This window comes from Metarhizium robertsii (genome assembly GCF_000187425.2).
Source record: "Metarhizium robertsii ARSEF 23 chromosome Unknown MAA_Scf_3, whole genome shotgun sequence".
Taxonomy (NCBI): domain Eukaryota; kingdom Fungi; phylum Ascomycota; class Sordariomycetes; order Hypocreales; family Clavicipitaceae; genus Metarhizium; species Metarhizium robertsii.
Genome location: NW_011942171.1, coordinates 3,134,016 through 3,159,519, shown reverse-complemented (window position 1 = coordinate 3,159,519; position 25,504 = coordinate 3,134,016). Strand labels below are relative to the sequence as shown.

The window sequence follows — 25,504 nt, the reverse complement described above, 5'->3', positions numbered from 1 at the left end:
TGTTCCCACGACGCCGTGCGACCTCGTCTCTCCATGCAAGCTGCTGATAGACGTCTGACACTGAGGCTTGGGAAATCCGGCACCCCGGACGATCCAGACAGCCCGTGGGTAGCAACCGGAGCAGCCCTCCGTACACGTCGAAGTCCCCCGGTTGAAAATGAAGTACGACTCGACGCATCTGTGTTGTTGAAATGCGGGCTTGAACCGGCATGCGTGCCACTCTGTCTCTTCATACGTACATATACATATACATACGTACTCCGTACATATGTACGTACATATAATGGGCCCCCAAAGACTAGTCGCAAGACGTCTGGTGACCTGCAGAGACGAGCACCGTGAGGCGTGTGTCGTCGTGCCAGGAAACAAGGCAACGTTGATGTGACCTTGAACGGAGCCGCACGGCCAAAAAAATAAGCCCAAGTTCCTGTCACTGGTATTTGGAGGGTAGCATTCTGAATCTTGGCCCGTTACACCCCAAGGCAAGGCACAAGACGACATCAGGCCAACACTCAACGCCAACACGGTCGTTTTCTTGCACCCCCAACATTGAATTGCATCCAAGGCATCAATGATGATTCTTACAGCACCTGAACCCCCTCCTCCACCAGAGTCCAGATGGTGTCCTTCAGCTCCCAAGCCACGAACCCTCGTCTCGTGTGTTGGCACTGTTGAGCCTTGCATCTTCTCGCGCCGCCTGCCTCACTTGACGCTTTAATGTTGCATTGATCTCCTGACATCACTCGACATCACTCGATAATTCACGCCTACGTCGCCTGGCACCACAACTGCCCATGTGCCGACATCACAGTCCACATGTCGCCAACCCCGAGCGGACTGGAAGCAGCCTTATGTATCCATCGATGCCCTGCCCTGCCTTGTCTGCGCCTTCAATGTTGTTCTGGAACATGCACCAAGGTCCATTCAAGGTCAATCAATCCCTTTGTGCGTCTGGCCTCGGTGTCTCGACCCCCCGCCTCGCCAAACCAATCGTCATTCATGTCCATGTCTCGTCAAAAACTCCGTCCTGTGCTACGTACCAAGAATGCACCCTCGCTGAGAAGCTTCACGACTATCAAGATGCCCATTTGCCTTGTCGCGCGCGTCTCTCGCCATTGGTCGGCGTCGTGTCTCGTTCACCGGTCTCCCAGGCCATGCACGGCTGCAGCGGTCAAGAAGCAAGTCTCAGCCACGAGACTCTGGTCGGAACCTTGCCGAGCGTATTTATCAGTGCTACTGTTGATTATATTATTTCTCTCGTCTTTTTTTTACTTTTCTGCCCTCCGTGACAACGCATTGCTGCTTGATATCGGGCAAATCAGCAGAGATTCGCCACTGGAAAACACGCACTTGGGCCGTCTGTTCGAGAGGCGCCCTCATCTCACGGCATTCAAGGCCGCATATTGCTACCATGCTTTTGAGTTGCTCTTTTCTGGCGGTAAGCAGTTATTAATACCTGAATTTTGCTATTCGTCTTTGCGTGTTTCAGCAATGACTGCGTCATTTACCCGTCACGCGGCATGTCCTTTGCTGTGTCTGCGTCGGCCATCTCGCCACTTGTCTTGTGCCATGCTGCACGCCGTTTCATGCGTAGCATCTGCGTTCAATGCCTTGGGTGCCGTATCCAATGCTCACCTTATATTGGTGGACTCGTCACTGTTCTTTGGAAATAATATGGTTACAGGGCCATCAGATATTTGCTTCTCATAAACAGCATCAAGGACATGACGTAGGCCGCTGCTTTCGACGCCCAGATATGCGCGTACATTTCTCTGATATCGTCTTTCCTATGGTCGTCGTCTACCACGGGAAATACCCCTCCGCCCGCTCAAACACAATATGGCAAGGCCACGTCTGTCATGAGCTTTCAGTTCTTGGCATCTGTATAAAGATTTTGTCGCCTAGATGAAGCCATCTTCGCTGGAACAGGTCCAGGGGTGGTGAGTCTGCGGTGCTCGTCCGGTGGGCTCTGTAACCATCGACCTCTGGATGATTCGTCAGACACGGCTGTATTTCTTCTCCTGGTAAGTGTTTCTAGAGATACCATGTTGGCCCATTTTGAAGCCATGAGGTCAACTTGATCACGACCCCGCGTCTTGCTCGTATTCACTCACTTTCATCACCGTCAAGGGCAACCGGTAAAGGAACCAGCGCACATTTCCAGATAAAATGGCACAACTGACTTTCTGGACCAAGTGAGAGCCTTGATAGGGTTACCTATGGTTTAAAATGACAAAATATCAAGTCAGTGTTGTCGAAATAACGAAGCCGCGGATAGATCCAGCCTTGACGCTAGATGCGGCCATGGTTGAATCAAGCGTGCTTCTGGAAATAAGGGTTCATGTACGAACTGCGCCAGTATAGCATGGGTGAGGACAAAGGTCAGTCAGACTTTGACATATTTTTGTCCGATGATCAGTCGGGCGTTTGAGTGGACTACCACTTGCACATTATCTGACCGACGGGATGTATCATGCGTCGACTTGGTTTAAAATCGAGTTTCCGGGACCTTGTTGCATCCAGAACCGCATGTTGTATCTGGTGGAATTTCGTGTCAATTACTCCCTACGATGTCAGAGGTCGAGATGCAATAGGGGCATCCATGCAGAGCATATCAGACACTTGTTGGATCACAGATTGGCGATGCATAAAATAAATGTACGGGGTATCCACACCTTTGTTCTAGATACCTACTTATTAAGTACCTCCCTCGTACTTTATAAGTGCCTTTATGCCACTCAGTACTCCTTGAAATACAATTGACTACATCGCCAGTACAGTAGTAGTTAGTCACGACCAACTGCTTTCCAAAGCTAGTCGCGCGTTGCTGTAAAGTGCAACCCACATTACGCGTGCCCACGCCAACACCCGCGTCAACATGGGTGTGTCTAACCGCATCTGCACGCTCATCATTGTCTTCAGTGTTCCCGCCTTCACGGCTCCAGTCATCTACGGCATGCTCTGAGTTTGCGAGCGCACCAGACCTCTTCTCGACCCAATTCCTGGGCCTTGGTCAGTTAGTCGGTGACAGCTTCTGCACCTCCCCTGCTCATGTCGATATCCTGCCAACACGCTGCGACTTCTGCCCCCTCTGTTTATGACGACTGGCATCACGAGTCTACCTATACGTGCCTCGCCGACCTCCCGCAGAGTACTGCACGGAGCAAGCCAATTGGCCCATGTTCACATTCCCTCACACGCCTATCATACCGTGGCCAAGCCAATGTTGAACAGGGCTTCCCAGAAATTCCAGGACGCTGCCCCGACGTCGCGGCCGCGTCCAGCCTTGGCCAAGCAGCTCTTTCCGTCAAGCAGTCCCAGTTCGTCTATTGGCGACATTCGAGACCAGCTCAAGAAGCCAATATCGAGTAGCTCTGCGGCTGCATCTGCATCTGTGTCGGCGAGGACTGCACTAGACAATCGATCAGTCAATCTGGCACAAAATGGTCCCGGTCGAGCAGCCACGTCTAACCGCTCAATAGCTTCGCTATACTCGGCCCACTCAGATTCTTTCAAAACAGAACCGGCCTGTATCGACCTCACGGCACCTGATTGTCCCGCTGCGAAGAAGGTGCACGAGCCTGTTTATTTTGTGGAAGAAGACTTCAGCGACGACGATGCCCTGGACCTTGATTTTGAGGCGCCCCAGGCCCTACCACGGCAGCTGATACCACCTGCAATACAAGATTTGCCTCCTCCAGCTACGCCGGCTCAAAAGGAGACAGAGATTCCGTGGTCCTCCTCGCCAGCATCGCACTTTTTGCCGCCAGATCCGCACCGTGCATTATTGGCTACCTCCAACACATCTCAAACTCCCTTGAAGCGAGAGTCATCTGGCGATGCCGAGATGATAGATCCTCCAATACAAAAGAAGGCAAAGAAGAGGATTCTGCCTGCTAGTTTCCGCAGGGATGCCGAAGCTGAAGAGCACGACGGCCGTTTGAAAACGCCAGCGCAAAAGACGAAAGCTCTTTGGGATTCGAGTGCTAGCGCCATAAAAGAACAGAAGAAACTACTAAAAACTCACAGAAACTCTCGTAACCCTGACCTTGAACAAGATGTTGTCCCAGAGACCATGCATGATGTTGAAGAAAAGGCATCCAAATCCGTTGCCATTTCTCTTAGCAGTGAACAAGCACACGTGGTTGACATGGTGGTGAACCAAAACCAAAGCGTCTTCTTTACTGGTCCCGCTGGTACGGGAAAGTCTGTTCTTATGCGAGCCATTATCAGCGAGTTGAAAAAAAAGTACGCGAGAGACTCGGAGCGAGTTGCGGTCACCGCCTCGACCGGTCTTGCCGCGTGCAACATTGGGGGCATAACCCTTCACAGCTTTGCTGGTAAGACGGCTTGTACCGCATGTCACGATCATCATATTAACCTTTGGTAGGCATCGGCTTGGGCAAAGAAGCACCCCCGGCTCTAGTCAAAAAGATTCGGAGAAACCCCAAAGCCAAAAATCGATGGCTTCGGACAAAATGCCTCATCATTGATGAGATATCCATGGTTGATGGAGACTTGTTTGATAAACTCTCCCAAGTTGGGCGCACAATCCGTAACAACGGCCGCCCCTGGGGAGGGATACAGCTGGTCATTACTGGAGATTTTTTCCAGCTCCCTCCGGTTCCAGATGCAGATAAGCGCGATTCCAAATTCGCCTTTGATGCCGCAACATGGAGCACATCAATAGACCACACAATTGGATTGACGCAAGTTTTCCGCCAGCGCGATCCGGAGTTTGCTCGCATGCTCAACGAAATGCGAATCGGCAAAATCAGTGATCACACTGTGCAGGCGTTCAAGGCACTCTCCAGGCCTCTCAAATTTGAAGATGGTGTGGATCTTGCTGAATTATATCCGACACGTGCGCAGGTTGAAGGCTCCAACGAAAAGAGGCTCCGCGAGCTCCCAGGCAAAATTCACCGGTACGAGGCCCTAGACACTGGTGACCCAGCGGTTCGAGACAAGCTACTCATGAGCATGATGGCTCCGAAGGCTATCGAGTTGAAAATTGGCGCCCAGGTGATGCTCATCAAAAATTTGGATGAGTCCTTGGTGAACGGATCACTGGGCAAAGTGATTGCGTTTTCTGACGAAAAGACATTTGAAATGGGCGGTAACAACGCCTATGATGAAATGCCGGGCGACTCAATGGCCAAGGCTAGGCGAAAATTACAAGCATTCAGCCGTGACTCTGGTTCGGACTCAAGCAGCCAACAATATCCAGTAGTACAATTCATCTCCACGGGAGGTGTCCCGCGCGTCATTCTCTGCCAGCCGGAGGAGTGGACAGTCGAGCTACCAAACGGTGAGATTCAAGCAAAACGAAATCAGTTGCCTCTTATCCTGGCTTGGGCGCTGTCCATTCATAAGGCTCAAGGCCAAACGCTGGAACGAGTGACCGTTAATCTTGGAAAAGTGTTTGAAAAGGGCCAGGCATATGTAGCCCTGAGTCGAGCTACCAGCCAGCATGGACTTCGCGTGGTGGGTTTTGAGCGATCAAAAGTAATGGCACATCCAAGAGTCGTTGAATTTTATAGCAAGCTGTCTTCGGTGGACGACTTTGGCCCCAGAATGCCGCAGTCGATCGCTGAATTTATTGCATGTAGGAAAGGCACAACAAGTCGACCAAATGGCAACGCTGGCAGTGCAAAGGAACGGGAACATATAGACTTGGACGACGAGGAAGAAGCAATGGCATCATATGGATATTGATGGATTGTGTTTGGTCTGAGAGACGAAAAATAAAGCGTTATTAGTCGGCGATCTCCGCTATGATTGATTATACTGACAAGGCATGTATAGCTGGAGTTTTGGTGCAATATACAATGGCCCTGTACAACGTTTTGCAGTGCATGGGTTTTGAGTGGGAAATCACACTGTATGTCTCCTCTACACTTGAATAATTGATTAATCCATTGAATCAAAAATGCCACTGCTAACTGGTGCATGTCAAGCAAGTACTCGCTCATGAACATACTGTGTGGTGCCTGAATCTGAATGCAGGGCCCCACTGGAATCTTATGTCAGCATGGACCAGGGCTTGGCGGGTCCCTATCGATAAGAAAAGGTTGCTTCTGGCGTGAGTCCCCGTCGGCGAGTGACCATCCAATCTGCACGCTTTGGCTGAACATCATTAAAGCACCAACCCAAGTGCACAGGGTGTTCGACGGTTGTTCGGGGAAAAAAAAAAAAAAATCAATAATAAGTCGCCGCTTCAACCCTATAAACCAGCAAGCAGGACGATTCCACTTGATGCTCGTATGCGATCCGACTTCCATCGCGTCTAGTGCCAAATAACGCCAACACGACAGAATTTTGTCCCCTAAGCAACAACAGGATCGACTTGTATAGCGCGCATCAGAAGCGGTCGAGGCAGTCGACAAATCCCCAGCGTGCAGACGTTTTCCTAGCTACGTGGTCGAGCGTTTCGGAGAATTTGCCGCCCCCTCTCAGCGTCGTGCTGGAGAAACGAGTCAAAGAGAGCCGTGTATTACGAGGCGAGCGGACAAAGCCTCCCTATGATCGGTTGAGCTGGGTGTTTGCTGACGCCGACGCTCTAAGGAGTTGTTATAGCGGCGCCAAAGAGGACGAGGGAGTTGTACCTCGGGTTTTCATGGGCGAGCGTTGCCTCTGAGCTGTCCACGCGACCGCCTGTGAAGATGGCGAGCCAGTTTATTGGACTGCACATGGAGGTTGTGTTGCGCGAGCCGTCGGGTTATCGGCTCACAGGCATCGTTAGGGATGTCGAGGCGGGAAGCAGCCTGACTCTAACCGATGGTACGTATTACAGTCCTTGTTGCGTTTTTTTTTCTTTTTCTTTTTCTTTCTCGAACAAGTGCTAGTTTGCTTGATGCTGTGTAACTGACTCTGGTGTCTTTCAGTCCGCGCTGCGTCCACGGGCAAAGAAGCTGTGCAAATGACGATTGATGCCGCTAACATTGCTGGTCTTTCTGAGGTAACCTCCAAGCAGGCCTCGCCTACCAAATATGTTTCCCCTGCTTTGGAGATTGGGCACCCCCCCGTCCCGCAACCTGCACCACCGAATCAGCAATTACCACAATCCTTCGTTGATCCGGCAATTTTGAGCGTTGGCAGACGTCCGACTTCGAATACCCCGTCGGCTTCTGCTCCTGGGCCGCAGTACCAATCTGACAAAGGAGAAGTCCCTGTTGAGCGGCCGGGGGTTCTTTCTTTGGCAACCTCTAACAACTTGCAAGGCAGGAGGCCTGAGCAGGATATACTGGATTCAATCCAGGGCTTGAAGATCAGTCATAACAGCAATTCTGGCCGCCAGACCTCGACAGCAGTGGCAGCATCTCAAACTCCGTCACAGAAGAAGAAGGGTCGTTCAAAGAACTCCAAGCAGGCCAAGGCGAATAATGCTACATATCAGGACAAGCAAGATGCTGATGGATCTAACGTGAGCGGCCATGGCAAAGGTTGGAGACAAACACCAATCCTCCATAGCACACCACACTTCCAGCCGTTTAACTCTCTAAAGAAAAACGACAAAGGCCGCAAGGGGCTTGCTGACAACGGCTGGGCTTCTGAAGACGTGACTGAGGAAATGGGCGACTTTGATTTCGAAAATAATCTAGCCAAGTTTGACAAGCGCACCATCTTTGACCAGATGCGCAAGGAGGACGAAATCGACGACGCTGATCGTCTTGTCTCGCACAATCGACGACCGAAACCCGGCACGGCAGGCGGCAAAAACTTGCACTATACAGAAATGGTCCTCGATGTGCCTTCTTCCAAGGGCGGACAAAACGCCGACTTCTGGAACAGCGAGGCAGAACTGGGCTTGAACGAGTCGGAGAGACCGAGTGGACGAGAGGCGAAGAACGGCGGTGCTTCTTCTGCTACAGCGGCGGCTGCGGCGGCCCCTGTCAAGCCGCGAGCTGAGAGTAAGTCGGGACTTTCAAGGCGTTCACAATCCCGCAAGGCAAGTGGCGCCGTTACAAGCCAGCCGCTCAGCAGGGTGAACTCGGCTGTACGTTTATCTCAATCCTCCACCCGATGGCCGACGCCTAAATCAGGCAACCGTGACGCTGATGGCCGTTTACAGCAGCGGGTCGAGCAGGCCGGTCTCTACCTCATCCCCTCCCAGCGCCGCCTCGAAGCCATTTCCACTCTGCAAATGCTCAATCTCGAAAACATTGCCGCCAACGAGATTGGCTTCTCAGAAGCCCTCATGGCGGAAAACGCCGGCCGTGGTATTGCAGAAGTAGCAGTCACAGCGCTGTCTGATCCTGCCACGAAAGTCCGATTTGGACTCGCTCTAGCCGCCCCAACAACCGATATCTCCTCGTCTCTGGGTGCTTCGACTATTGTCGTCCTTGCAGGCAACAACAAGTCTGGTATTCGGGCCCTGGCGGCGGCTCGTCACTTGCGCAACAAGAACTTTGACGTCCTAGTCTGCCTCGTGGGCTTCGAGCGCGAAAAGGACCTTTTGGAAGACTTGCGGCGGCAAATACAGCTATACCGTGCATTTGGAGGTAAAGTCCACAACAAGAATGACTTTTTCGAGCATCTCCGCAGATCTTCTGCTTCGGCAACCCCCGTCTCCGTATCTCTGATCATAGATGCCCTCCTCGGATTGACCATGTCCTTTGAAGAACTCCGCATAGGCGACCAAGCGACCGTCTACGAACTGATGGAGTGGGCGAACCGCAACGAAGCCTTTGTCTTGTCCGTCGACGTGCCAACGGGCATCGACCCTACTTCTGGCAAAATCGCCGTCATCGACGGCGCCCACCTCTACGTCAAACCGCGATACGTCGTCGCTATAGGAGCACCCAAGAAGGGGCTACTGGAGGCCGTCACGCCCCCTCTGGACGGAGAGCCTGGCCCCCTGAGCAGCGGCGCCCACGAAGATGAGTGGCGACTGTTTATTGCAGATATGGGGCTGGGCAGCGCGGTGTGGAGAAAGGCAGGGACCAAGGTACGCAAGGGCATCGACTTTGATGGCAAGTGGGTGCTTGAGATGCGGTATCAAGGCGTGGAAGTTGACTATGAAGAGGATTGAGGCTGGTGCATTCGAGATAATTCATGGCTTTAGCGGGGAAAAGGATGGGCTATTCCTTATGTCTTTGAAACGGACTTGAGCGATGCTGATTTTTTTTAAATGGGGCCAGCTTCAAAATTGCATTATTTTAAGCGTTGTAATTACTTTAGCTCGTCTGGCGACGATGTATTACGATCCAAGACATATCAATGAATAGTACCCCTATGGGATACTGAAAATAGTAGCAAATTGTTTGACGGGTGACTCGGGGTGAGGGGGGTTGACAATGCGCATTGCACGGCGTTGTATACATGTTACTATTCCAAAGCTCTTGGCAAGGGATGAAATATTGCCGGGGTTGTGGGCATTATACATTGTCACATGAAAAAAGTACCAAAACAACAGTCAATGTATTTTATTCGTGAGACGCCCCTATAACTTAGGTACTACTGTGCGGCACACGAGACCCTCTACTTCTTCGCGGTTTGTTACGCCTAGGACTACCTTGGCGCATAGGTGTTCCGTAGCTCCATTGAAACGGGGCAAACTCCCTTTGAATTTCCTTGACCAGCTGCCTTAGGGTGAAATCGCCATTGTGCTTTTCCCAAAGATGATGTCTAATTGATAAATAGATGGATGGGTTGACCGTTGAGGAAATCCACCCAAGCACAGCGTATGTTCGGGACTTAATGTCTGCATATTGTGCCTGTTTGATGGAGTATTCCACGTGTAGTATTGAATGTGCGTCTGGAAGTCGAATATCTGGGGCTATTTCTTGATACCGTGGAAGCTCTTGAATGGCGCTGTTGATGGTTGGCCACGCGGGCTCAGATAACTTATCCGTTAACTGCTCCTCTTGATTAGGGTCAATCATGCCCCAAAGACGATCATCCTCAGCGATGATTCGTAGGTGAGTGAACCAGGCGTTCCAATGACTTGGAAGCTCAAGTTGCACCTTTTTTGAGGGTATATATACCCCGTTGTTGATATGCATTGGAAGCTTGGAAATGTGAAAAGAACTGAAGTATTGACACGCACACAATTGGAGGCTTTGGGCGCTGTGCAAGTGGCAGGAAAGGTACGGAGATAGAATGTCCACTGTAACAGGGTCGTGGCCACGCCACGGTATGTTAGACACCGTACATATACTGTGCGACAAATGTCACACGTTGTCTCAGACGAACCATTGAAAGCTTCAGTTGCTAGGATTCCTAAGATATCTGCACTGGGCGTAACTGTTTCCTGATGTGGACAGGGGGTACATATGTATCGTGTAACCACCATGCCTTAACGGATAGCGACACATGTTCACAAACCTTGATATTCCCAGCATTGTAGGGCGGTCCCTTGAGCCGCTTTATTTACAACGCTCCCTGACGTGATAACGTGACATCTTGGCACCCCCCAGGAAGAGGACACGCGATGGCCCAAGCCATGCGTGCTACAGGTCAAGCTTTGCCAAGGGACAGTGGTAGTGCTAGTACTAGTACTACGGAGTAGTAGTAGTAATGTGCGGTCCAGGTTCAGGGCAGAAGGGACAAATTGACAGATTCAGCTGCTTGAATTACTGTGCGAAGTTTAATCTCGGAGAGTCAGTGTGCTCCCAATGCCAAGAAAGGCAGGTGTTTATGGACGACATGGGACGACACAAGCTGGCAAAAGTTGATCCTGATTGTTAGGGTCCCCCTGCAGTTCCTTATGAAAATATGATGACGCCTATCACTTTATCAACTCTACATGTAATGGCCACTATATCTGGCAGTATGGCGGGAGACACGGGGGGGTCTTTGCAGCTCAAACACGGCACTCGTTATGCCTCCCATACATAAGTGGCATAGAGAGGCCCAAATGGTGAGACTAGATTAGAGTGTGGCGTCGCAGAAGCAGTGTTAAAGTTTGTCTTGCGGCGCTTTGGTGAGGGGAGACTCGAGAGGGAGGAGGGATCCACGCCATGCGTCAAGCAAGGCCGGGATGTTCTAGTGCGCTTCCATTATCCAGCGACTGCCGCCCGCGGCCCAACCGCCTCGATTCGGTGACGTTTGATATTGATATCGGGCTCTAAAGTTGTAATGAGTTAGCACAATGAACACCAGAAACGGTGGGCCACTGCGGAGTAGAGGCATCGGCATGCGTCTTAATACAAAGTATTGAGTTGGAGACTGCACGTTGCACGTAGGTTTCGCAACGGCTTGCCGGCTCTAATGCCCCCGCCATTTTGTATCATATTGCGTCTGATGTCCGCGGAGGAGTTCAACGGCCGATAGGGGTTCGGCTTCCGTACGGCGTGGTCCAAAGCAGGCGGCAGAATGGGTGAGGAGAATGGAAGTGATGTTCATGCTGGCGGCACTGGGTGCAGAGAATTGATCCATTCATCCAGGGAGAGGGAAGGCGCCACGTAAATGACTTGCCTTTTCTGCACCGTACGATTACGGCTTTGCCAGCAAAGGCGGGAAAGACCAGCCAGCGCTGAGGACCAAAGAAGAGGGTTTAACTAGCACGTCCGCGAGGCATTGAGATGGAGCCGGACTCCTACCCTGTTTGAACATATCGGCCCTCGAATTCTATCACCAGACTCAAGACGATACATACTCATCATTATTCACCACCTGGCTCGCCACCAGCTCACCACCCCGACGCCGCATCACACCCGTTGCCGATACTCCCAGCTTTGGGTGTGCACCGCCTCCACTGTGCGGAGTCTTGAGTTGATCCCAACGAATCAGTCCATTCTTTGGCCATGACGACTTTGGTTCTGGGGAACTAGTGTCTCGGCGTCGCTACGATAAGACGGGAGAGAAGATAACTGTGAGCACATCGCGAGAGCCCATTCATCGGCCCTGGGCCATCTCTCTCCTCCAGCACTTGGCTTTGATACGATGGCAATTGGCAGCCTTGTCAATCAAGCTTCTTCCCGTCGGTGACACACATGCATGGCAACGGCGACTCTCCACAGCCAAGAAATTCAAATTGGCGCCTTGTAGAGTACGTACCTAGGTACCTAGTACTCCGTACGGCAGACTCAATTCCCACCTCTGTTCTCTGCCCCGCTGCGGCCGTTTTGATTGGGGACACCAGCCAGTAATTATCGCTAGGGGGTTGGCAGTTGTCGCCAGGTCAGGCCAGGTGCTCCTAGTTGACGTTGAACGGTCCGAGCCACCAACCAGACCGGTTCTGAACTTGGCCGTCGACCTCGACCATTCAGACACGCAATTCTCTCTCTCCAAAATCAAACTGCAAGCTTCACCACCACTCATGCCAGCCTTCGATCCTCTGTATCCGGCGACATACCGTATGCTCCTTGCACGTTTCCAATTCACTTACCGACCGTACCAGCATCCTATCGACGCCTGCAGTGTCTGCGCGACCTAGTACGAGTACGACTCGCGCCAATCGTGACGTCTCCAACGCCTACGTGCATACGAAATTCATTCACCAACGTCTCGCTCCTCCATCGATGGCGCGCCCGCGCTAGGAACGTCATCTTCCTTCGTCTGCACCTTGCCGGCACCTTGACTACGACTGCGCCGCCGCGAACCTGATCCGGTTCTTGCGTCAGTCGGGCAAAGGCAAGGCCAGTCATGTCGACGACGGCGAGCATCGTCCCGACTGGGACCAGGACCGTGTCTCTAGTCACATCGCTCGTCTCAGCGACCCTAGCGACGACTTCATCGGCGATTCTTTCCACAACCACCACGGCGCCGGATCCTGCTGCCACTTCAGCCTACTGGGGAGATGCGAGCCTGAACTCACACGACCAGTCAAACTCGCCTTCTGTATCAAACCTCCGCGAGCCTTTCTATGCGACCACAGTGCCCATGTGCTATGCCCTGGCGGCCACAACCGTCACCTCGTACATGCTTCTCATCATGCTCTTCGTTACTCCCAGGTCTTTCTTGGATGGTGGTGTTGTGTATCTCGGCCGCCGTTCTGGCTTCACCCACAGCTCATCGGGGGGTGACAATATTGGTGGTCGGCCATGGCTCCAGAAAGTTGCGGCCCTTACTGTGGCAGTCTCTCTAACTATCGCGACTTGCGACACATTTCATTTTCTGGCTGAACAATACAAATACGGCGCGCAAAATGCCTCTGTCCTGCAGACAGAGGTTATGGGAAGCATGGAGCTTAGGATCATTCGGCTCGTGTCCAACTTTTTTCTCTGGCTAGCTCAGGCCCAAACGTTGATCCGACTATTCCCCCGCCACAGAGAAAAGGTCATCATCAAATGGGTGGCATTTGCTCTCATCACTCTCGATCTCATCTTTTCCGCCATCAACAGTTTCAAGCATGGCGACGTCAACCAGAACTACAATCCAATGGCGGGGGGCTTCTCACATCCTATCCCAGCGTTGAATTACATGTTTCAGCTACTCCTGGGGGTTTTATATGCGGCTTGGGTCATATATTACGCACTTATGAAGAAGCGATATGCCTTCTACCACCCCTTGATGAAGAACATGTGCCTTTTGGCTATTATATCATTAACCGCTATCCTCATACCTATAGTTTTCTTCATTCTTGATATATCCAACCCTACGTTTGCACGTTGGGGCGACTACGTGAGATGGGTTGGGGCGGCGGCTGCAAGTGTTATCGTATGGGAATGGGTTGAACGAATAGAGGCACTCGAGCGCGAAGAGAAGAGGGGGGGTGTTCTCGGCAGGGAAGTCTTTGAAGGAGAAGAGATGCTCGAAGTGAGCGCCCTGGATTATCCATGGGCTGGGAAACGAAAGCCCCGAAAGAATGGCAGCTTGGGGGGCCTCGGAGGAAGCGGAGGAGGGGGTCATGCAAGCAGCCACGTCAACGGCAATGCAAATAGTGGCGGCTTTGGAAGTCTGAACAACCGTAGTCGCACGCAGTTCAATGGGCGGTCAACTGTATCAGCCATCACTGGCCGACAACGCGGCGTTGGCCGCACTGCGGCACCAGGCCAGGCTCCCGAGCCGAATACACAGCGAACAATTGGGGACATTTTCCGGCCTCATTGGCCTGCGCGACCTGCTGCTGCCATGACCCCGGTCAGCAGAACAGATACGCCAAGCGCCGCGAGCACGGTGTATGCTGTTCGGTATCAGCCTTCTTCAGAGACAACTGGCCGCACGCCAGACCTCCTAGCACGGACGCCAGATTTGCATGCTTCACATGTTGAGCAGCAGGCACATTCTCCTGCGAATACGAATTCACAGCCGTTATCTCAATCTTCACCACCAGAACAGACTCAACACCAAACCACTTCAGAATTAACCAGACAAAACAGTTCCCCACAAACTAGCCAGACTCGCGTAGAGACTTCATCGCCCAGACAGCAAAGCGGCCACGGAACACGGCCATCAACAAACAGTACACTGGATTTGGAGGCAAACTCGCCAATGCCGAGTCGGGCAGACCGCTGGCGAGCATTGACACAGGTATCCAGTCGCCGATCACCAACGCGGCAACGGCAGGCATCCACTCGAGAAGTGAGCCCGCATGACCCAATGGGAAGCCGATGGGACATCAAATCAAGATTAGAGATGTTTGCAGCAAACCAAGCAGACAAGATTCGCGAAAAATTCCGACCGACGACTGACACGGACAGTCTGCCAGTGACTTTTATCCCGGCGCCTCCACGGCAAGGTACAGCGCTGGAGCAAGTACTAGAGGAAGAAGGGATAAGCCGGCGGTCCACGTCATCGGATTCAGACGATGAACAACCAAGGAATCAAGGCCAGGCAAGGCATATTGGCAACAGTCAGGATGGCGATCTGCCTGGCGTTCCGTTTGTAGACTCAGTGAGCCCTCCACTCTGGCCTGGAGTCAGACGGCGTCTAGTGACGTACGAGAACGACGACGAATATTCCTACACGGATGGATCTCTTGAATCGAGCAGCGACGAAGACGCGAGGGAGGATGAATCGGAGGAAGACTCGGGGCCTCCAAGAGGTGGTGGCACTGATGAATCAGCTCGAAGAGAATAGCTGTGCCGGTGGGAGAGGGTCTGACTGGATTTTTGTTTCTCTGTTCCCCCCCTTTTTTTTTTCAAAAATTATTTGATCTTCTCAGCGCGGCGTTTGGGGGCCCTTTGTGGCAGGCATACTTGTTACAGGAAGGGCGATGATGGATTATCTGCGAGGGCCGTTTGGGGCTTCTTACAGCTGGCTTCTTCAATAAGGAGATACTGATTACATACGCAGCGGATCAAAGTTTCAGACATGTACATGGCATTTCGCGTCTTGTTCAGGCGGGCAGAATTTTGCAGCATTTCTACGATATCAGCGGCTACGATTATGAAATGGAGCAGGCGTTCAGGAGTAATCCATTGGCATGGAGAGAGGGAGAATTAGCCGACTAGAGCATCGGTTGGTTTGTTGTGTTTGATAGTTGCACAGGAGCATGTACATAGATGTGCAGCATGCAAATCAACAAGTTGCGTCTTGGTATTTGGGGGCGAGATGTGCTTTTCTATTACTCTGTACGGAGTAGTTACCCATGAGCGACCAAGTGGACGAAAATGTCCCTGCAGCAAACCCCGCCCCTGGTCGACACCCTCGATTTGGGTCTTGGCGGTCTTTATGATTGGCCAGGTGACTTGGGTTCGCAAATTACGGAGTACGGGATGTGGAAATGCATCAATTTCGACGGACGGCATGTCAGAGTGTCCACGCGACTTGGTGGCCTCCGTGATTGCCGGGCTTTTCGCACTCTCGGGGGAGTGTCCACGGTGTGGTATGCGGATTGGTTTGAATCAAGAGAATCGGCATGTGCGGAATTGCCTTGTGAGGGATTGCGTAGAGTTATGGCGTAGAGAACGTGTGAGTGATGACGTCGTCGTCGACTTGACTTACACCGTTTGCTCGCTGGGGAAGGGGATAGCTATCAATTGATGCGTACAACATGGCCAAGCCATTGAAGGCCATTCATTGCATTCAATGCTCGGCCCAGGCAAAATCGTCCAAGCGTTGCTGACAAGGTACTACTTGGCACAGGAAAAAAAAATTAAAGGGACATCTGGACCGAAAAAAAAAAATAAAGGCCTGTTACTCCATTCAGCTGCGGCGACGGCAATCTAATCTCCCTCCTGCCCACCCCCAAAAAAACCCCCACCGGTGTCAACATTTTCGTCTTGTTGCTCTTCTTCTCATCCCCGCCTCTCCCCAACTCTTCAACATCGAAAGGAAAGGCCGCACACAAACACACAGCAATCATGTCGGAGCCCTTTCCGCTGCTCAACAGCCCCGCGGAGCAGCTGCACAGCCTCGAGGTCGAGGGCACGAGACGGCGTCGAAAATCCAGCGGTCTCGGCAGCGAGATTCGCGCGGGCGACACTGGCGCCCCGGCATTTGCCTCGAGCAAGGCCAGCCTCGACCACCACCATCGTCAACACGACTCGAAAAATGGCGGCGAGTTGTCGTTTGCGGCATCTCCCAACGGCACCAGCGCCGGCAGCAGCAGCAGCAGCAAGCGTCTCTCCAAACGCCGTCGTGCACGCGGCCTGCTCTCGCGCGTGCGGCAGACGTGCGTGAGGCACACGTGGGTGCTGCCCCTGGCCATCCTCTGCCTCTTCCTCTCGGGCTACGCCGTCAACCCGAGCGAATCCAACCCGTTGCACCGCTTCATCTTCCTCTCGTACCGGCTGCCGCAGGACGACGCCTCGCAGCCCGTCCACTACGGCAAGGGCCCCTGGGACGTGGCCTTTGTGGCCTTCTACACCGTCGTGCTCTCCTTCACGCGCGAGTTCATCATGCAGGAGATGCTGCGGCCGTGGGCGCGCGCCGCCGGCCTCAGGCGCAACAAGCAGGCGCGCTTCATGGAGCAGGCCTACACGGCCGTCTACTTCCTCTTCCTCGGCCCGGCCGGCGTCTTCGTCATGTCGCGCACCCCCGTCTGGTACTTCAACACACGCGGCATGTACGAGGCCTTCCCGCACCGCTCCCACGAGGCCCCTGTCAAGTTCTACTACCTCTTCCAGGCCGCCTACTGGGCCCAGCAGGCCATCGTCCTGCTCCTCGGCATGGAGAAGCCGCGCAAGGACTTCAAGGAGCTCGTCGGCCACCACGTCGTCAGCCTCGCCCTCATCGCCCTCAGCTACCGCTTCCACTTCACCTACATGGGCATCGCCGTCTACACCACCCACGACATCAGCGACTTCTTCCTCGCCACCTCCAAGGTCCTCAACTACCTCGACCACCCCCTCGTCGGGCCCTACTTCTTCGTCTTTGTCTGCGTCTGGATCTACCTCCGCCACGTCGTCAACCTGCGCATCCTGTGGTCCCTCTTCACCGAGTTCCGCACCGTCGGCCCCTTTGAGCTCGACTGGGCCACCGAGCAGTACAAGTGCTGGATCTCCCAGTACATCACCACCGCCCTGCTCGCCTCCCTGCAGGCCCTCAACCTCTTCTGGCTCTTCTACATTATCCGCATCGCCTACCGCTTCGTCCGGGACAGCACCGCCGACGACGACCGCTCCGAGGACGAGGACGACGCAGACGCCGTCGCCGCCGCCGCCGCCGACGAGCCCGCCAAGCCCGTTCCCACCTTGGAAATCAATGGAAAGGCTGTCAACGGCAACTCACATTAGTAGCCGCTGCTGCTTCTTTCTCTTATTCTTCTACCTCGACCCTTCTTCTCTTTCTCTTCTCTTCTTCCGGCTTTTCCACCTCTTGAAGACGGCCCGGACTTACAGGGGAAATCTCCCCTTTTATACTTATACTAATCTGTTTGATGTTGAACCATTAATTACCATTATACTCTCTGTGCGCGTGGCAAAGCATGAGACGGCGTTGGGGAAGGCAATCACACTCGCTTACAAAGGCTAACGAAGGACGAGGGGACGGACGGATGCATGGCATGCACTGACGGAATTGACGCATTGTACGGACCGGAGCGTGTCTTTTTTACATTTTCTTTGGCAGGCGGCGTAATGTGCGCATGTATCATAGTGTGGCCGCTTTTTCTGTTTTAATATATATGTTATATATATATACATGTATGTATATTTGTAATTTTCCAAGACGGGCGTGGTCGTCCCATGAGCTTGGTCCTCAGGTGTTGAGTTTGCTGTACTACGTGGGCCACGTGTTGGCGAGCAATAATAGCAGCCTTACTTTCTCATCACGTTTCGACACCCAACATCACCACGTCAAGTCTGTTCATTCCTGACCTAACCTCTACTTGGTACGAGCTAGAGATACCTGTCCAAGGCAAAACGAAAAAAATTAAAAATCATCAAGTCCGCTAAACTCCGCTTGTGACAAATGTTTCCTCCCCATCCCTAATTTCTTCCTAGTACCGCTAGGCCCCTGTTTCTTGTCCTGTCGTGAGCCATGGCTGTTCGCGTGTGCATATTATTTTATTTTTCCCATCTGTGCCCGGAAAGAGAAAAGAAAAGCCGCAAAGGCAATGTCTTCGAAAACAACAAGCCATCTTTCATCTCCCCTTATTTCAACCCAACCCTGCTGTCTGATTCTAAGTCCCTTCGATTAGACGCATTGCGCTTCGTGCCTCTTCGCATGCAAAAAAAAAAAAAAAAGCCAATCCTTCGATTTTCGTAAGAGGAATACACACCCTGTTAGGTCCAATGACCAAGAAAACCTGCTGAAGACAAATACCCCCCTGCTATGACCCGTCACCAAACCGTCCCTACAGCAGACAAGAGTGTCTCAGAGGTGCTTTGTGGCAGCGTTGACGGTCTGGTAATGAGATAGTCACCTCCCGAGTGACGTCCGATGAGTCGCAAAAGTCAATAAAAGAAACAAAATCTTTGCCGGGCTTCTACCCCGTAGCCGTAGCTAGGTGCATAGTGAAGGCATCAGGCTGGATAGAAACTGAAGCGCACATGCTCAAAGTCCAGAAAAAAACAAAAATAGCCATGACAACAAGCAGACTCTGCTCCAAACGCCGGTCCAATGCAGTCTTGATGGGTGTCGATCATAATGTAGGCGAAATAATCAGTAAATATTAGAGGAAGAAAAATGGCGTCGCACGAATGCATTGATCGTTCCAACCACTTCGCAATAAGTTCCGAGACTGGGCCGTAGCCAAAGCCTTGCATTGCAGAAAAGAAAAACAAGGAAAATAAAATAAAAATTAAATGGTGAAACCAACGCTCACAAGATTGATTTTCTGTACTTGGCCTTCTCGCACAACGAAAGCCAGTTGATGAGACTTCGGTCTACAGGATCCTGTAGTCTAGCCAAGCTTAGATGTTTGCTCGTCTTTCATGTCGGTCGTCTTCGCGGTCATGAGAATGAGTCGATTCGGCGTCGGACGATGAAGATGACGAGGCCGAGGTGGTTTCTTCTCCCATGTTACCACGACTTGTGGCATGGCCAGAGAGCGTCCCAGAAGAGCCAATGCTGTGATAATCTTCCATGGTGGCCTCCTCTGGCGTCTTTGAGCCCATGTTGGCCCGTCGCACGGCTCGTGCTGCTTTCAGGTGTGCCTCTCGGGCAGCATCCAAGGCCCGTTCAGCCCGAATCTGCTTCTCCCACATTGAGGCATACCGTCCGTTGGCGTCCAGTAGTTCATCATGAGTTCCTCTCTCAACGATCTCACCAGCGTGCAGCACGATGATCTGGTCGGCGTGAGTAATAGTAGATAGCCGGTGTCTGTTCAAAATGTCAGCAAATTGCAGTTTTCAAATATCGAAACCTTCTTTGGAGGGCTACGTCAACTTACGCAATAATAAGGAGCGTTCGACCCTCCCCAATATTCCACACATTATCCTGAATCTCCTGCTCGGTATGGGTGTCTAGAGCCGAAGTTGCTTCGTCCAGCATGATAATTTTCGGGTTCTTAAGGATCGTTCGGGCAATGGCAACCCGTTGCTTTTCGCCGCCACTCAGTCTAAGCCCCCTCTCTCCAACCTGAGTATTGTATTTGTCCGGGAAACTCATAATTCGATCATGGATACTAGCAGCACGGCACGCTGCATGGACGTCTTCCTCGGTGGCCGATGGATTCGCGTACTGGAGATTGTACATCAGGGACTCGTTGAATAGAGTGGTATCTTGAGGCACAACACCAATCTGTCGACGCACAGACTCAATTGTTAGATCTTTGACATCTATGCCATCGAATTCTATGCTTCCTTCATCACAATCATAGTACCGAAACATGTGCCGGAACAATGTCGACTTGCCACCACCTGATTCGCCAACAAATGCTGTTGTAGTTCCCGGCGCACACTCGAAGCTAATGTTGCGCAAGGCTGGTTTGCGCCTATCATAGGCGAAACTGACGTTTTTCCAGCGAACATGACCGCGAAACCTTCCGAGAGGCACGGCATGTGGTGTGTCAACAACCGTGGGTTGAATCTTGAACAGCTCCAAAAGTCGTTCACCTGAGATCATGGCCTGCTGTACGGTTCTGTAAAAAGTACCAAAAAAGTTGAGAGGACCTTGAAGTTGAGTAAGAAAAGCCACTACTGTGAACCATTCTCCCGTAGTCCGAACGCCGACGACAACTTGCCAGCCACAGACCAAAGACGCGACGATCCTACCCAAATTGAAAACCAGAGTCTGGCAGATATTCATCATAACCATACCCATCTGGACCTTGATTTCGGCTGCCTGAAATATAGCGACCTTGTCCTGGTATCGCCTAGATTCGAAATCCTCCGCATTGAAATACTTCACAGTTTCGTAACTCGAAATAGAGTCATTCTTGACAGCCTCCTCTTCACGGTCCGCATTCGTCATTTCACGTCTATGATCAGCACGTGTTGCCGCCATCTTGATAGTCATGTACAGATACCAGCAAGTATTGACAAGATTGATCTCGGCGTAGAATGGCCCAAAGACGTAGTAAAATATTACAATAGAGAGAAACAGGTCAAAGAGCATCGGAAGGACTTGGAATGTCACTTGTTCGAGAAATTGGTTAATCGCCGAGCCCTTGTTCAGCGCGGATAGGACCTCGCCAGTGCGCTTGGATAGGTGAAAGTCGAGACTAAGACAGTGGACATGGTTAAAGGCCGCAGTTGTTAGCCCTCGATAGGAATATTGCGACACCGGAATCCAGAGAAGTGATCTTATAGATCCCAGTAAGCCCGTTTGGCCCTGGAGAGTCCACAGACCTCCCAGGATGACGAAGTCTTGGAGAGGGAAATTTTCCGCTGTCAGAGGTTCACCACGTTGGACACGTCGGACTGCGTCGCCAAGACTATCCACAACACGTCCAATCTGCCAGGGAACTGTCGCATTAACACATCTCTGGAGAATCACCAGGATGAAACAAAACAGCACTTGAAACTTCAACCGGGTCGAATCCTTGGGCCACAAATACGGAAAGAATAATGAGTATCCACGAACGTACTCCACCCATGTTCGACGAGGGAGTTTCTCCGGGCGATAGAACGCAGCTTGTTCTTCTTTGCGCGACGTGCCGTAGCTTCCAGTTCGTGTTGCACTTGACAATGTCCGTCTGCGAGATCGTCGTTCTTGTGGGCCGTACGTCTGGCCATTGCCATTCGCCGCCTCGTACGAGCCATTAGCCCGTCCATTAAGCAGTGGTGTAGACTCTGAACAAGAGGCTGCTTCAAGCTCATGGTCGTCACGACGGGCCTTCATGATCCAGGCCACGCAGAAGAAGCCGATAAGGGCCACGATGTGTAAGAGGCGGACAAAATACAGAGCCAAGTCCATCTTGGTCCAAGAATCTATGCAACTCTCCTTGTCTTCAGAGCGAACAAGGTGGCAATCCGCTGCCGCAATGAAAGTAGTAACGAAGAGCACTAGCTCGCCACATAATCCCAAGACCCAGATGGCGAGGTGAACAATATTGGGGCCCTTCCTCCAGTCAAAAAGAGAAAAAAGGATATAAAGGTAGAAAAACGTGGAGCCAGTAACGTGGACCTTGCAATTTGCACAAAGATTAGCAAGCGGATTCCCATACGACAACATCCCAGAAAAAGAATCGCCTAGCGGGATCAGAAATATTGCGCGGCCGACTAAACGCCTGTTTTCTAAGGAATTGAAACATACCACACTCCACTCGCCTGCCCAAGGCAAGCCTTCTTTGGACCATTTATAAGGGTTCTCATGCCAGAAGGCATGAATGAACATGGACACGCCAGTGCCGATATAGCTCAAGAACACTATAGCCGACAAGTAGCGGAAGACGTTCTTGGCCGCTGGTCCAAAACGCGGGCCTAACTTGCGCTCGCCATCGTCTCGCCTCTTACGCTTCGTGCTAGGCAGAGGCTTCCCACCAGGTCCCTTGACAGTGGGTTGGACGAGGTCTTCGTCCTTCTTTGAATTATAGACGCTGTACCAGGCGGCACCTGTTATAAAGGCAATGAGAAGCACCAACGAATATAAGAATTGGGTACAACGAAGGATGTCGTCGGTCAGATTGCCGTCGTCGAGGGCAGTCCCTAGGTCTCTCGGATCAGGAGGCTGATTCTCGTCGGCGGCTCCCATGGCGGACTAGAGCATGGATATCAAACAAATCGTTAGCAAAAAGTGGCACAGGGACAGTGGTGGTAATTCATGGTTTGGATGTATTTTGTTTCTAAAGGAAAACAGGACGACAGAGAAAAGAGATGCTGCCTGGGGGCAGGGGTGAGTTGGTCCCCCCGAAAGGGGAGGAGAGGCGTAGGTATTTGCAGACCGGCACGATGCCAACACTTGTTGGTCCTGGTATAGCCGGCAGCAAGAGGCGGTAAGGTGTCTCTTCTTGTAATGCAAGCACTCGACACTATTCCTCGCACCGACTCCCTGGGAGGACGCAGACGGGCAAATGTCACCAGCAAGTCGTTTCACCAAGAATGAAACAATTAGCGGGGTTGGTGCGGTCACATACAGAGAGAATTGAAGTGTTGGCAAATCACCTGGAGCAAACCATTGCCCTGCCCGAGTCAATTGGCGGCAGCTGGTGATGCGCAAGCGAATGGGGAGAATTTCTTTGCCTACACCCGCAATGACGAGAAGCCCGAGAGGAAGCCGGGAGGAGGAGGGAGGAAACGATCGGCAGGGAGGGAGGGACGAGAGGTCGGAGGGAAGTACGGGAAGTAGTCGAGCGAGGAGGAAAAAAGAATGATGGTGGTGGTTGAAGTTGATGTGCGGCGTGTTGCAGGTTCAAAGCCGAGAGTTGAAAGACCCGGACTAAGTACTCCAGAGCCAGTGGCCATGTTCTGGTGTCAAGTTCCAAGTCTCTTTGTGTCGCTGCACCGGGGCGGCGTCAATGCAGCAGGCGTGTCAGGTCTATCCAGGGTGGACTCTGCAAGTGACGGTACCGCAGAGTACTTGGTGACGGAGCGCGTACGCGGTGGCTACTTGCTTAAAAGTACTTGTAGAGTGCTGAAGTGCTCGTTGTATATATTTATAAGTACCTGGTGCGCAGAGCCAACAAATGCCCGCCAAATGCTAGACTTGGCCACGCAGCTGGCACGATGCTACTAGTAGTTGCACATAACTTTTTATACGCTAGCCAGCAGGTGCACCGGGTACGCAGCTCCTTTGCATCGACTACTTAAGTCAAAGTTGCACACCCTCCTCCACTAGCTGGTGGTGAAGCGTCGACTCTTGTTTACTAGTAAGTCTCTCCGGTATGGCAACGTACGTATTGGAGTAGTGGTGTCTGCTCTGTCTACCACGTATGTACGTACATGCATGAGTCTTGTTGACCTATCCGTTCGGCGAGACTCTCCGGGCGCAGCCAGATCTTTCTTTCCTATTATACAATTCTGCCTGGTACAATCTCTTGATTTCAAATACACACATACACTGACAGGCCTTTAGGACGTGAATCCACGGGTACACCGAGTCCATGATTCAATCAATTAATCAAGCAATGGCATCAATCATGTCGACTCTTCTTTTTCCTGCCGACGTCCCAGCAGAGCGTCCCACCCTTGACTGGGCCTTCCTTGTCTCGCTGCCACCCCCCGGCCCCAGCGTGTTGATGGGGTCTAGTACATACTACTAAGTGCGGACAAGACGGTGGGTGTGGATGAGGCCGAAGACGACGACTCTGGAGGGAGGAGTGCAGGTGCGCTGCATGGATGGGCGTCGAATTAGTAGGAATTGGGCGGTCATGGGAGGTGGCCATGGCCATCCGCCCCCTGTGCTCCGTCTTGCACGGGAAGTTGTGTGCTTCTCGAACCAAAGCAAAGGTGCAAGGCGGCATTGAACTAGTAATAATCTTCGACTGAAGTATACCCATGTCCAGGAGGTTGAGCCCGAAGCATCGCGGGCAATCGACACTCCAAATCACTGGAACAGGGCGTGTGTCGGAGAGAAAGAGGGGGGTGTGTTTCAGTCAAACTCGCAGGACTCGACGACTGGTTCACACGATGCATGTACATTGCTACATAGTACAGACATGGGGGCAATGGTTGGTTGTACGAAATGTAGTACTACTGGCCTTGGATCCTGGGCCACCAGCTGTTTGTGCTACGCGAGAACCGGGCCCACGATTGACTGATCTGAATGAGCGAGCATTGGGACATTGGCAATTGGACATTAGACCAGAGGATATGGGACATGGGGCATGGTACATGGCGTGTCAACATACATACAATATTAACAAATACGTTCCAAGGTTCTTCGAAATTGAATGGGGGCACACGACACTTGACTAGAGAACACAGCATGCCATGAATCGAATGAGACGTTTGATGCTCCCCTCATGGTTGATGCTTTGTCCTTGACATGACACGTAAAGTATATTATCTGCATGGGCTCTCAAGGCATCTCCTCCGTATGCTCACCATGCACATCACCACCTGAGCCCATAACCGCATTGTCGCTCGCTGATAGAAGCCCTGTGTAAGCAATTCTGGCAACCTCGACACGAGCTCACTTCCGACCTCGAATCTTTGCCGTTTATCCACATTTCAGCGTCGATTCATAACAGGAAGAATAGGTGGGTGCCACGAGCGTTAGACGCTCCCGTGCCCAGTGCCCAGCGCCCAATCCGTGTGATTATTAACTATTAGTACAACATTCCCAGAGACCATCAATCCTGCGGTTCTTGGATAGTCGATGGCATCACCAAACGGCAGAGGGCCGGTTCGCAACAGCAGCAACTAACCCCAGGTCAGCTTGTCAGTCATCATGTCACTGGTCAATTTGATTAGCTCTGGCCATATCCCTGCTCCATAATTCCGGCCATTGGCTCTGTTCCAGATGGCCGTTGGACATCTGGATGTCGCTTCTTCTGATCGGCAACCAGGCGGCCTGCAAGTCGGGCTGCTGGAAGGCGTGTTGATGCCGCTGTGGAGCCAGAGTTACCAGACCTTCTCTGTGGTAGCGCAGGCCCAGGGCCTAATAGCCGCCTAGTGGGGCAGCTGACCTTGCCCCGAGTAGCACTGGCGTTCGAAGAGGCGCTCTAGTCAACTACGAACACTTGGAAGGACCAAGCCCGAGGGTCCACGGGCAAATTGGTGGCAACCACGAGCCATACTATTATTGTACAGCCACGCCCGAGCCAGAATAAGAATGGCCGTGATAGAAAGCCGTTGATGATGGGTGATGTATCATTGCCGTTCTGTGTACGGAGTACCATGATTAACTC

The 25,504-nt window shown here is 52.2% G+C and overlaps 5 protein-coding genes across 5 annotated transcripts; 4 read left to right on the top strand and 1 right to left on the bottom strand.

Annotated features, from left to right (window-relative positions):
- Positions 1–3,223: 3,223 nt before the first annotated feature.
- Positions 3,224–5,715, top strand: MAA_03475 (DNA repair and recombination protein pif1; the record flags this gene model as incomplete). Its single annotated transcript, XM_007821473.1, has 2 exons — positions 3,224–4,340; positions 4,391–5,715. The coding sequence occupies 2 exons, from the start codon at positions 3,224–3,226 to the stop codon at positions 5,713–5,715; spliced, it is 2,442 nt and encodes an 813-aa protein (XP_007819664.1).
- Positions 5,716–6,662: 947 nt separating this feature from the next.
- Positions 6,663–9,031, top strand: MAA_03476 (YjeF-related protein; the record flags this gene model as incomplete). The annotated part of the gene is made up of 2 exons (XM_007821474.1): positions 6,663–6,780; positions 6,885–9,031. 2 exons carry the CDS (start codon positions 6,663–6,665, stop codon positions 9,029–9,031), a joined length of 2,265 nt encoding a protein of 754 aa, XP_007819665.1.
- Positions 9,032–12,588: 3,557 nt separating this feature from the next.
- MAA_03477 (pH-response regulator protein palH/rim-21) lies at positions 12,589–14,964 on the top strand (the record flags this gene model as incomplete). The annotated part of the gene is made up of 1 exon (XM_007821475.1): positions 12,589–14,964. The coding sequence occupies one exon, from the start codon at positions 12,589–12,591 to the stop codon at positions 14,962–14,964; it is 2,376 nt and encodes a 791-aa protein (XP_007819666.1).
- A 1,226-nt stretch (positions 14,965–16,190) lies between these two features.
- On the top strand, positions 16,191–17,564 carry MAA_03478 (TRAM/LAG1/CLN8 like protein; the record flags this gene model as incomplete). Its single annotated transcript, XM_007821476.1, has 1 exon — positions 16,191–17,564. One exon carries the CDS (start codon positions 16,191–16,193, stop codon positions 17,562–17,564), a length of 1,374 nt encoding a protein of 457 aa, XP_007819667.1.
- A 1,620-nt stretch (positions 17,565–19,184) lies between these two features.
- Positions 19,185–22,407, bottom strand: MAA_03479 (half-sized multidrug resistance protein; the record flags this gene model as incomplete). The annotated part of the gene is made up of 3 exons (XM_007821477.1): positions 19,185–19,593; positions 19,664–21,840; positions 21,970–22,407. The coding sequence occupies 3 exons, from the start codon at positions 22,405–22,407 to the stop codon at positions 19,185–19,187; spliced, it is 3,024 nt and encodes a 1,007-aa protein (XP_007819668.1).
- Positions 22,408–25,504: the final 3,097 nt, after the last annotated feature.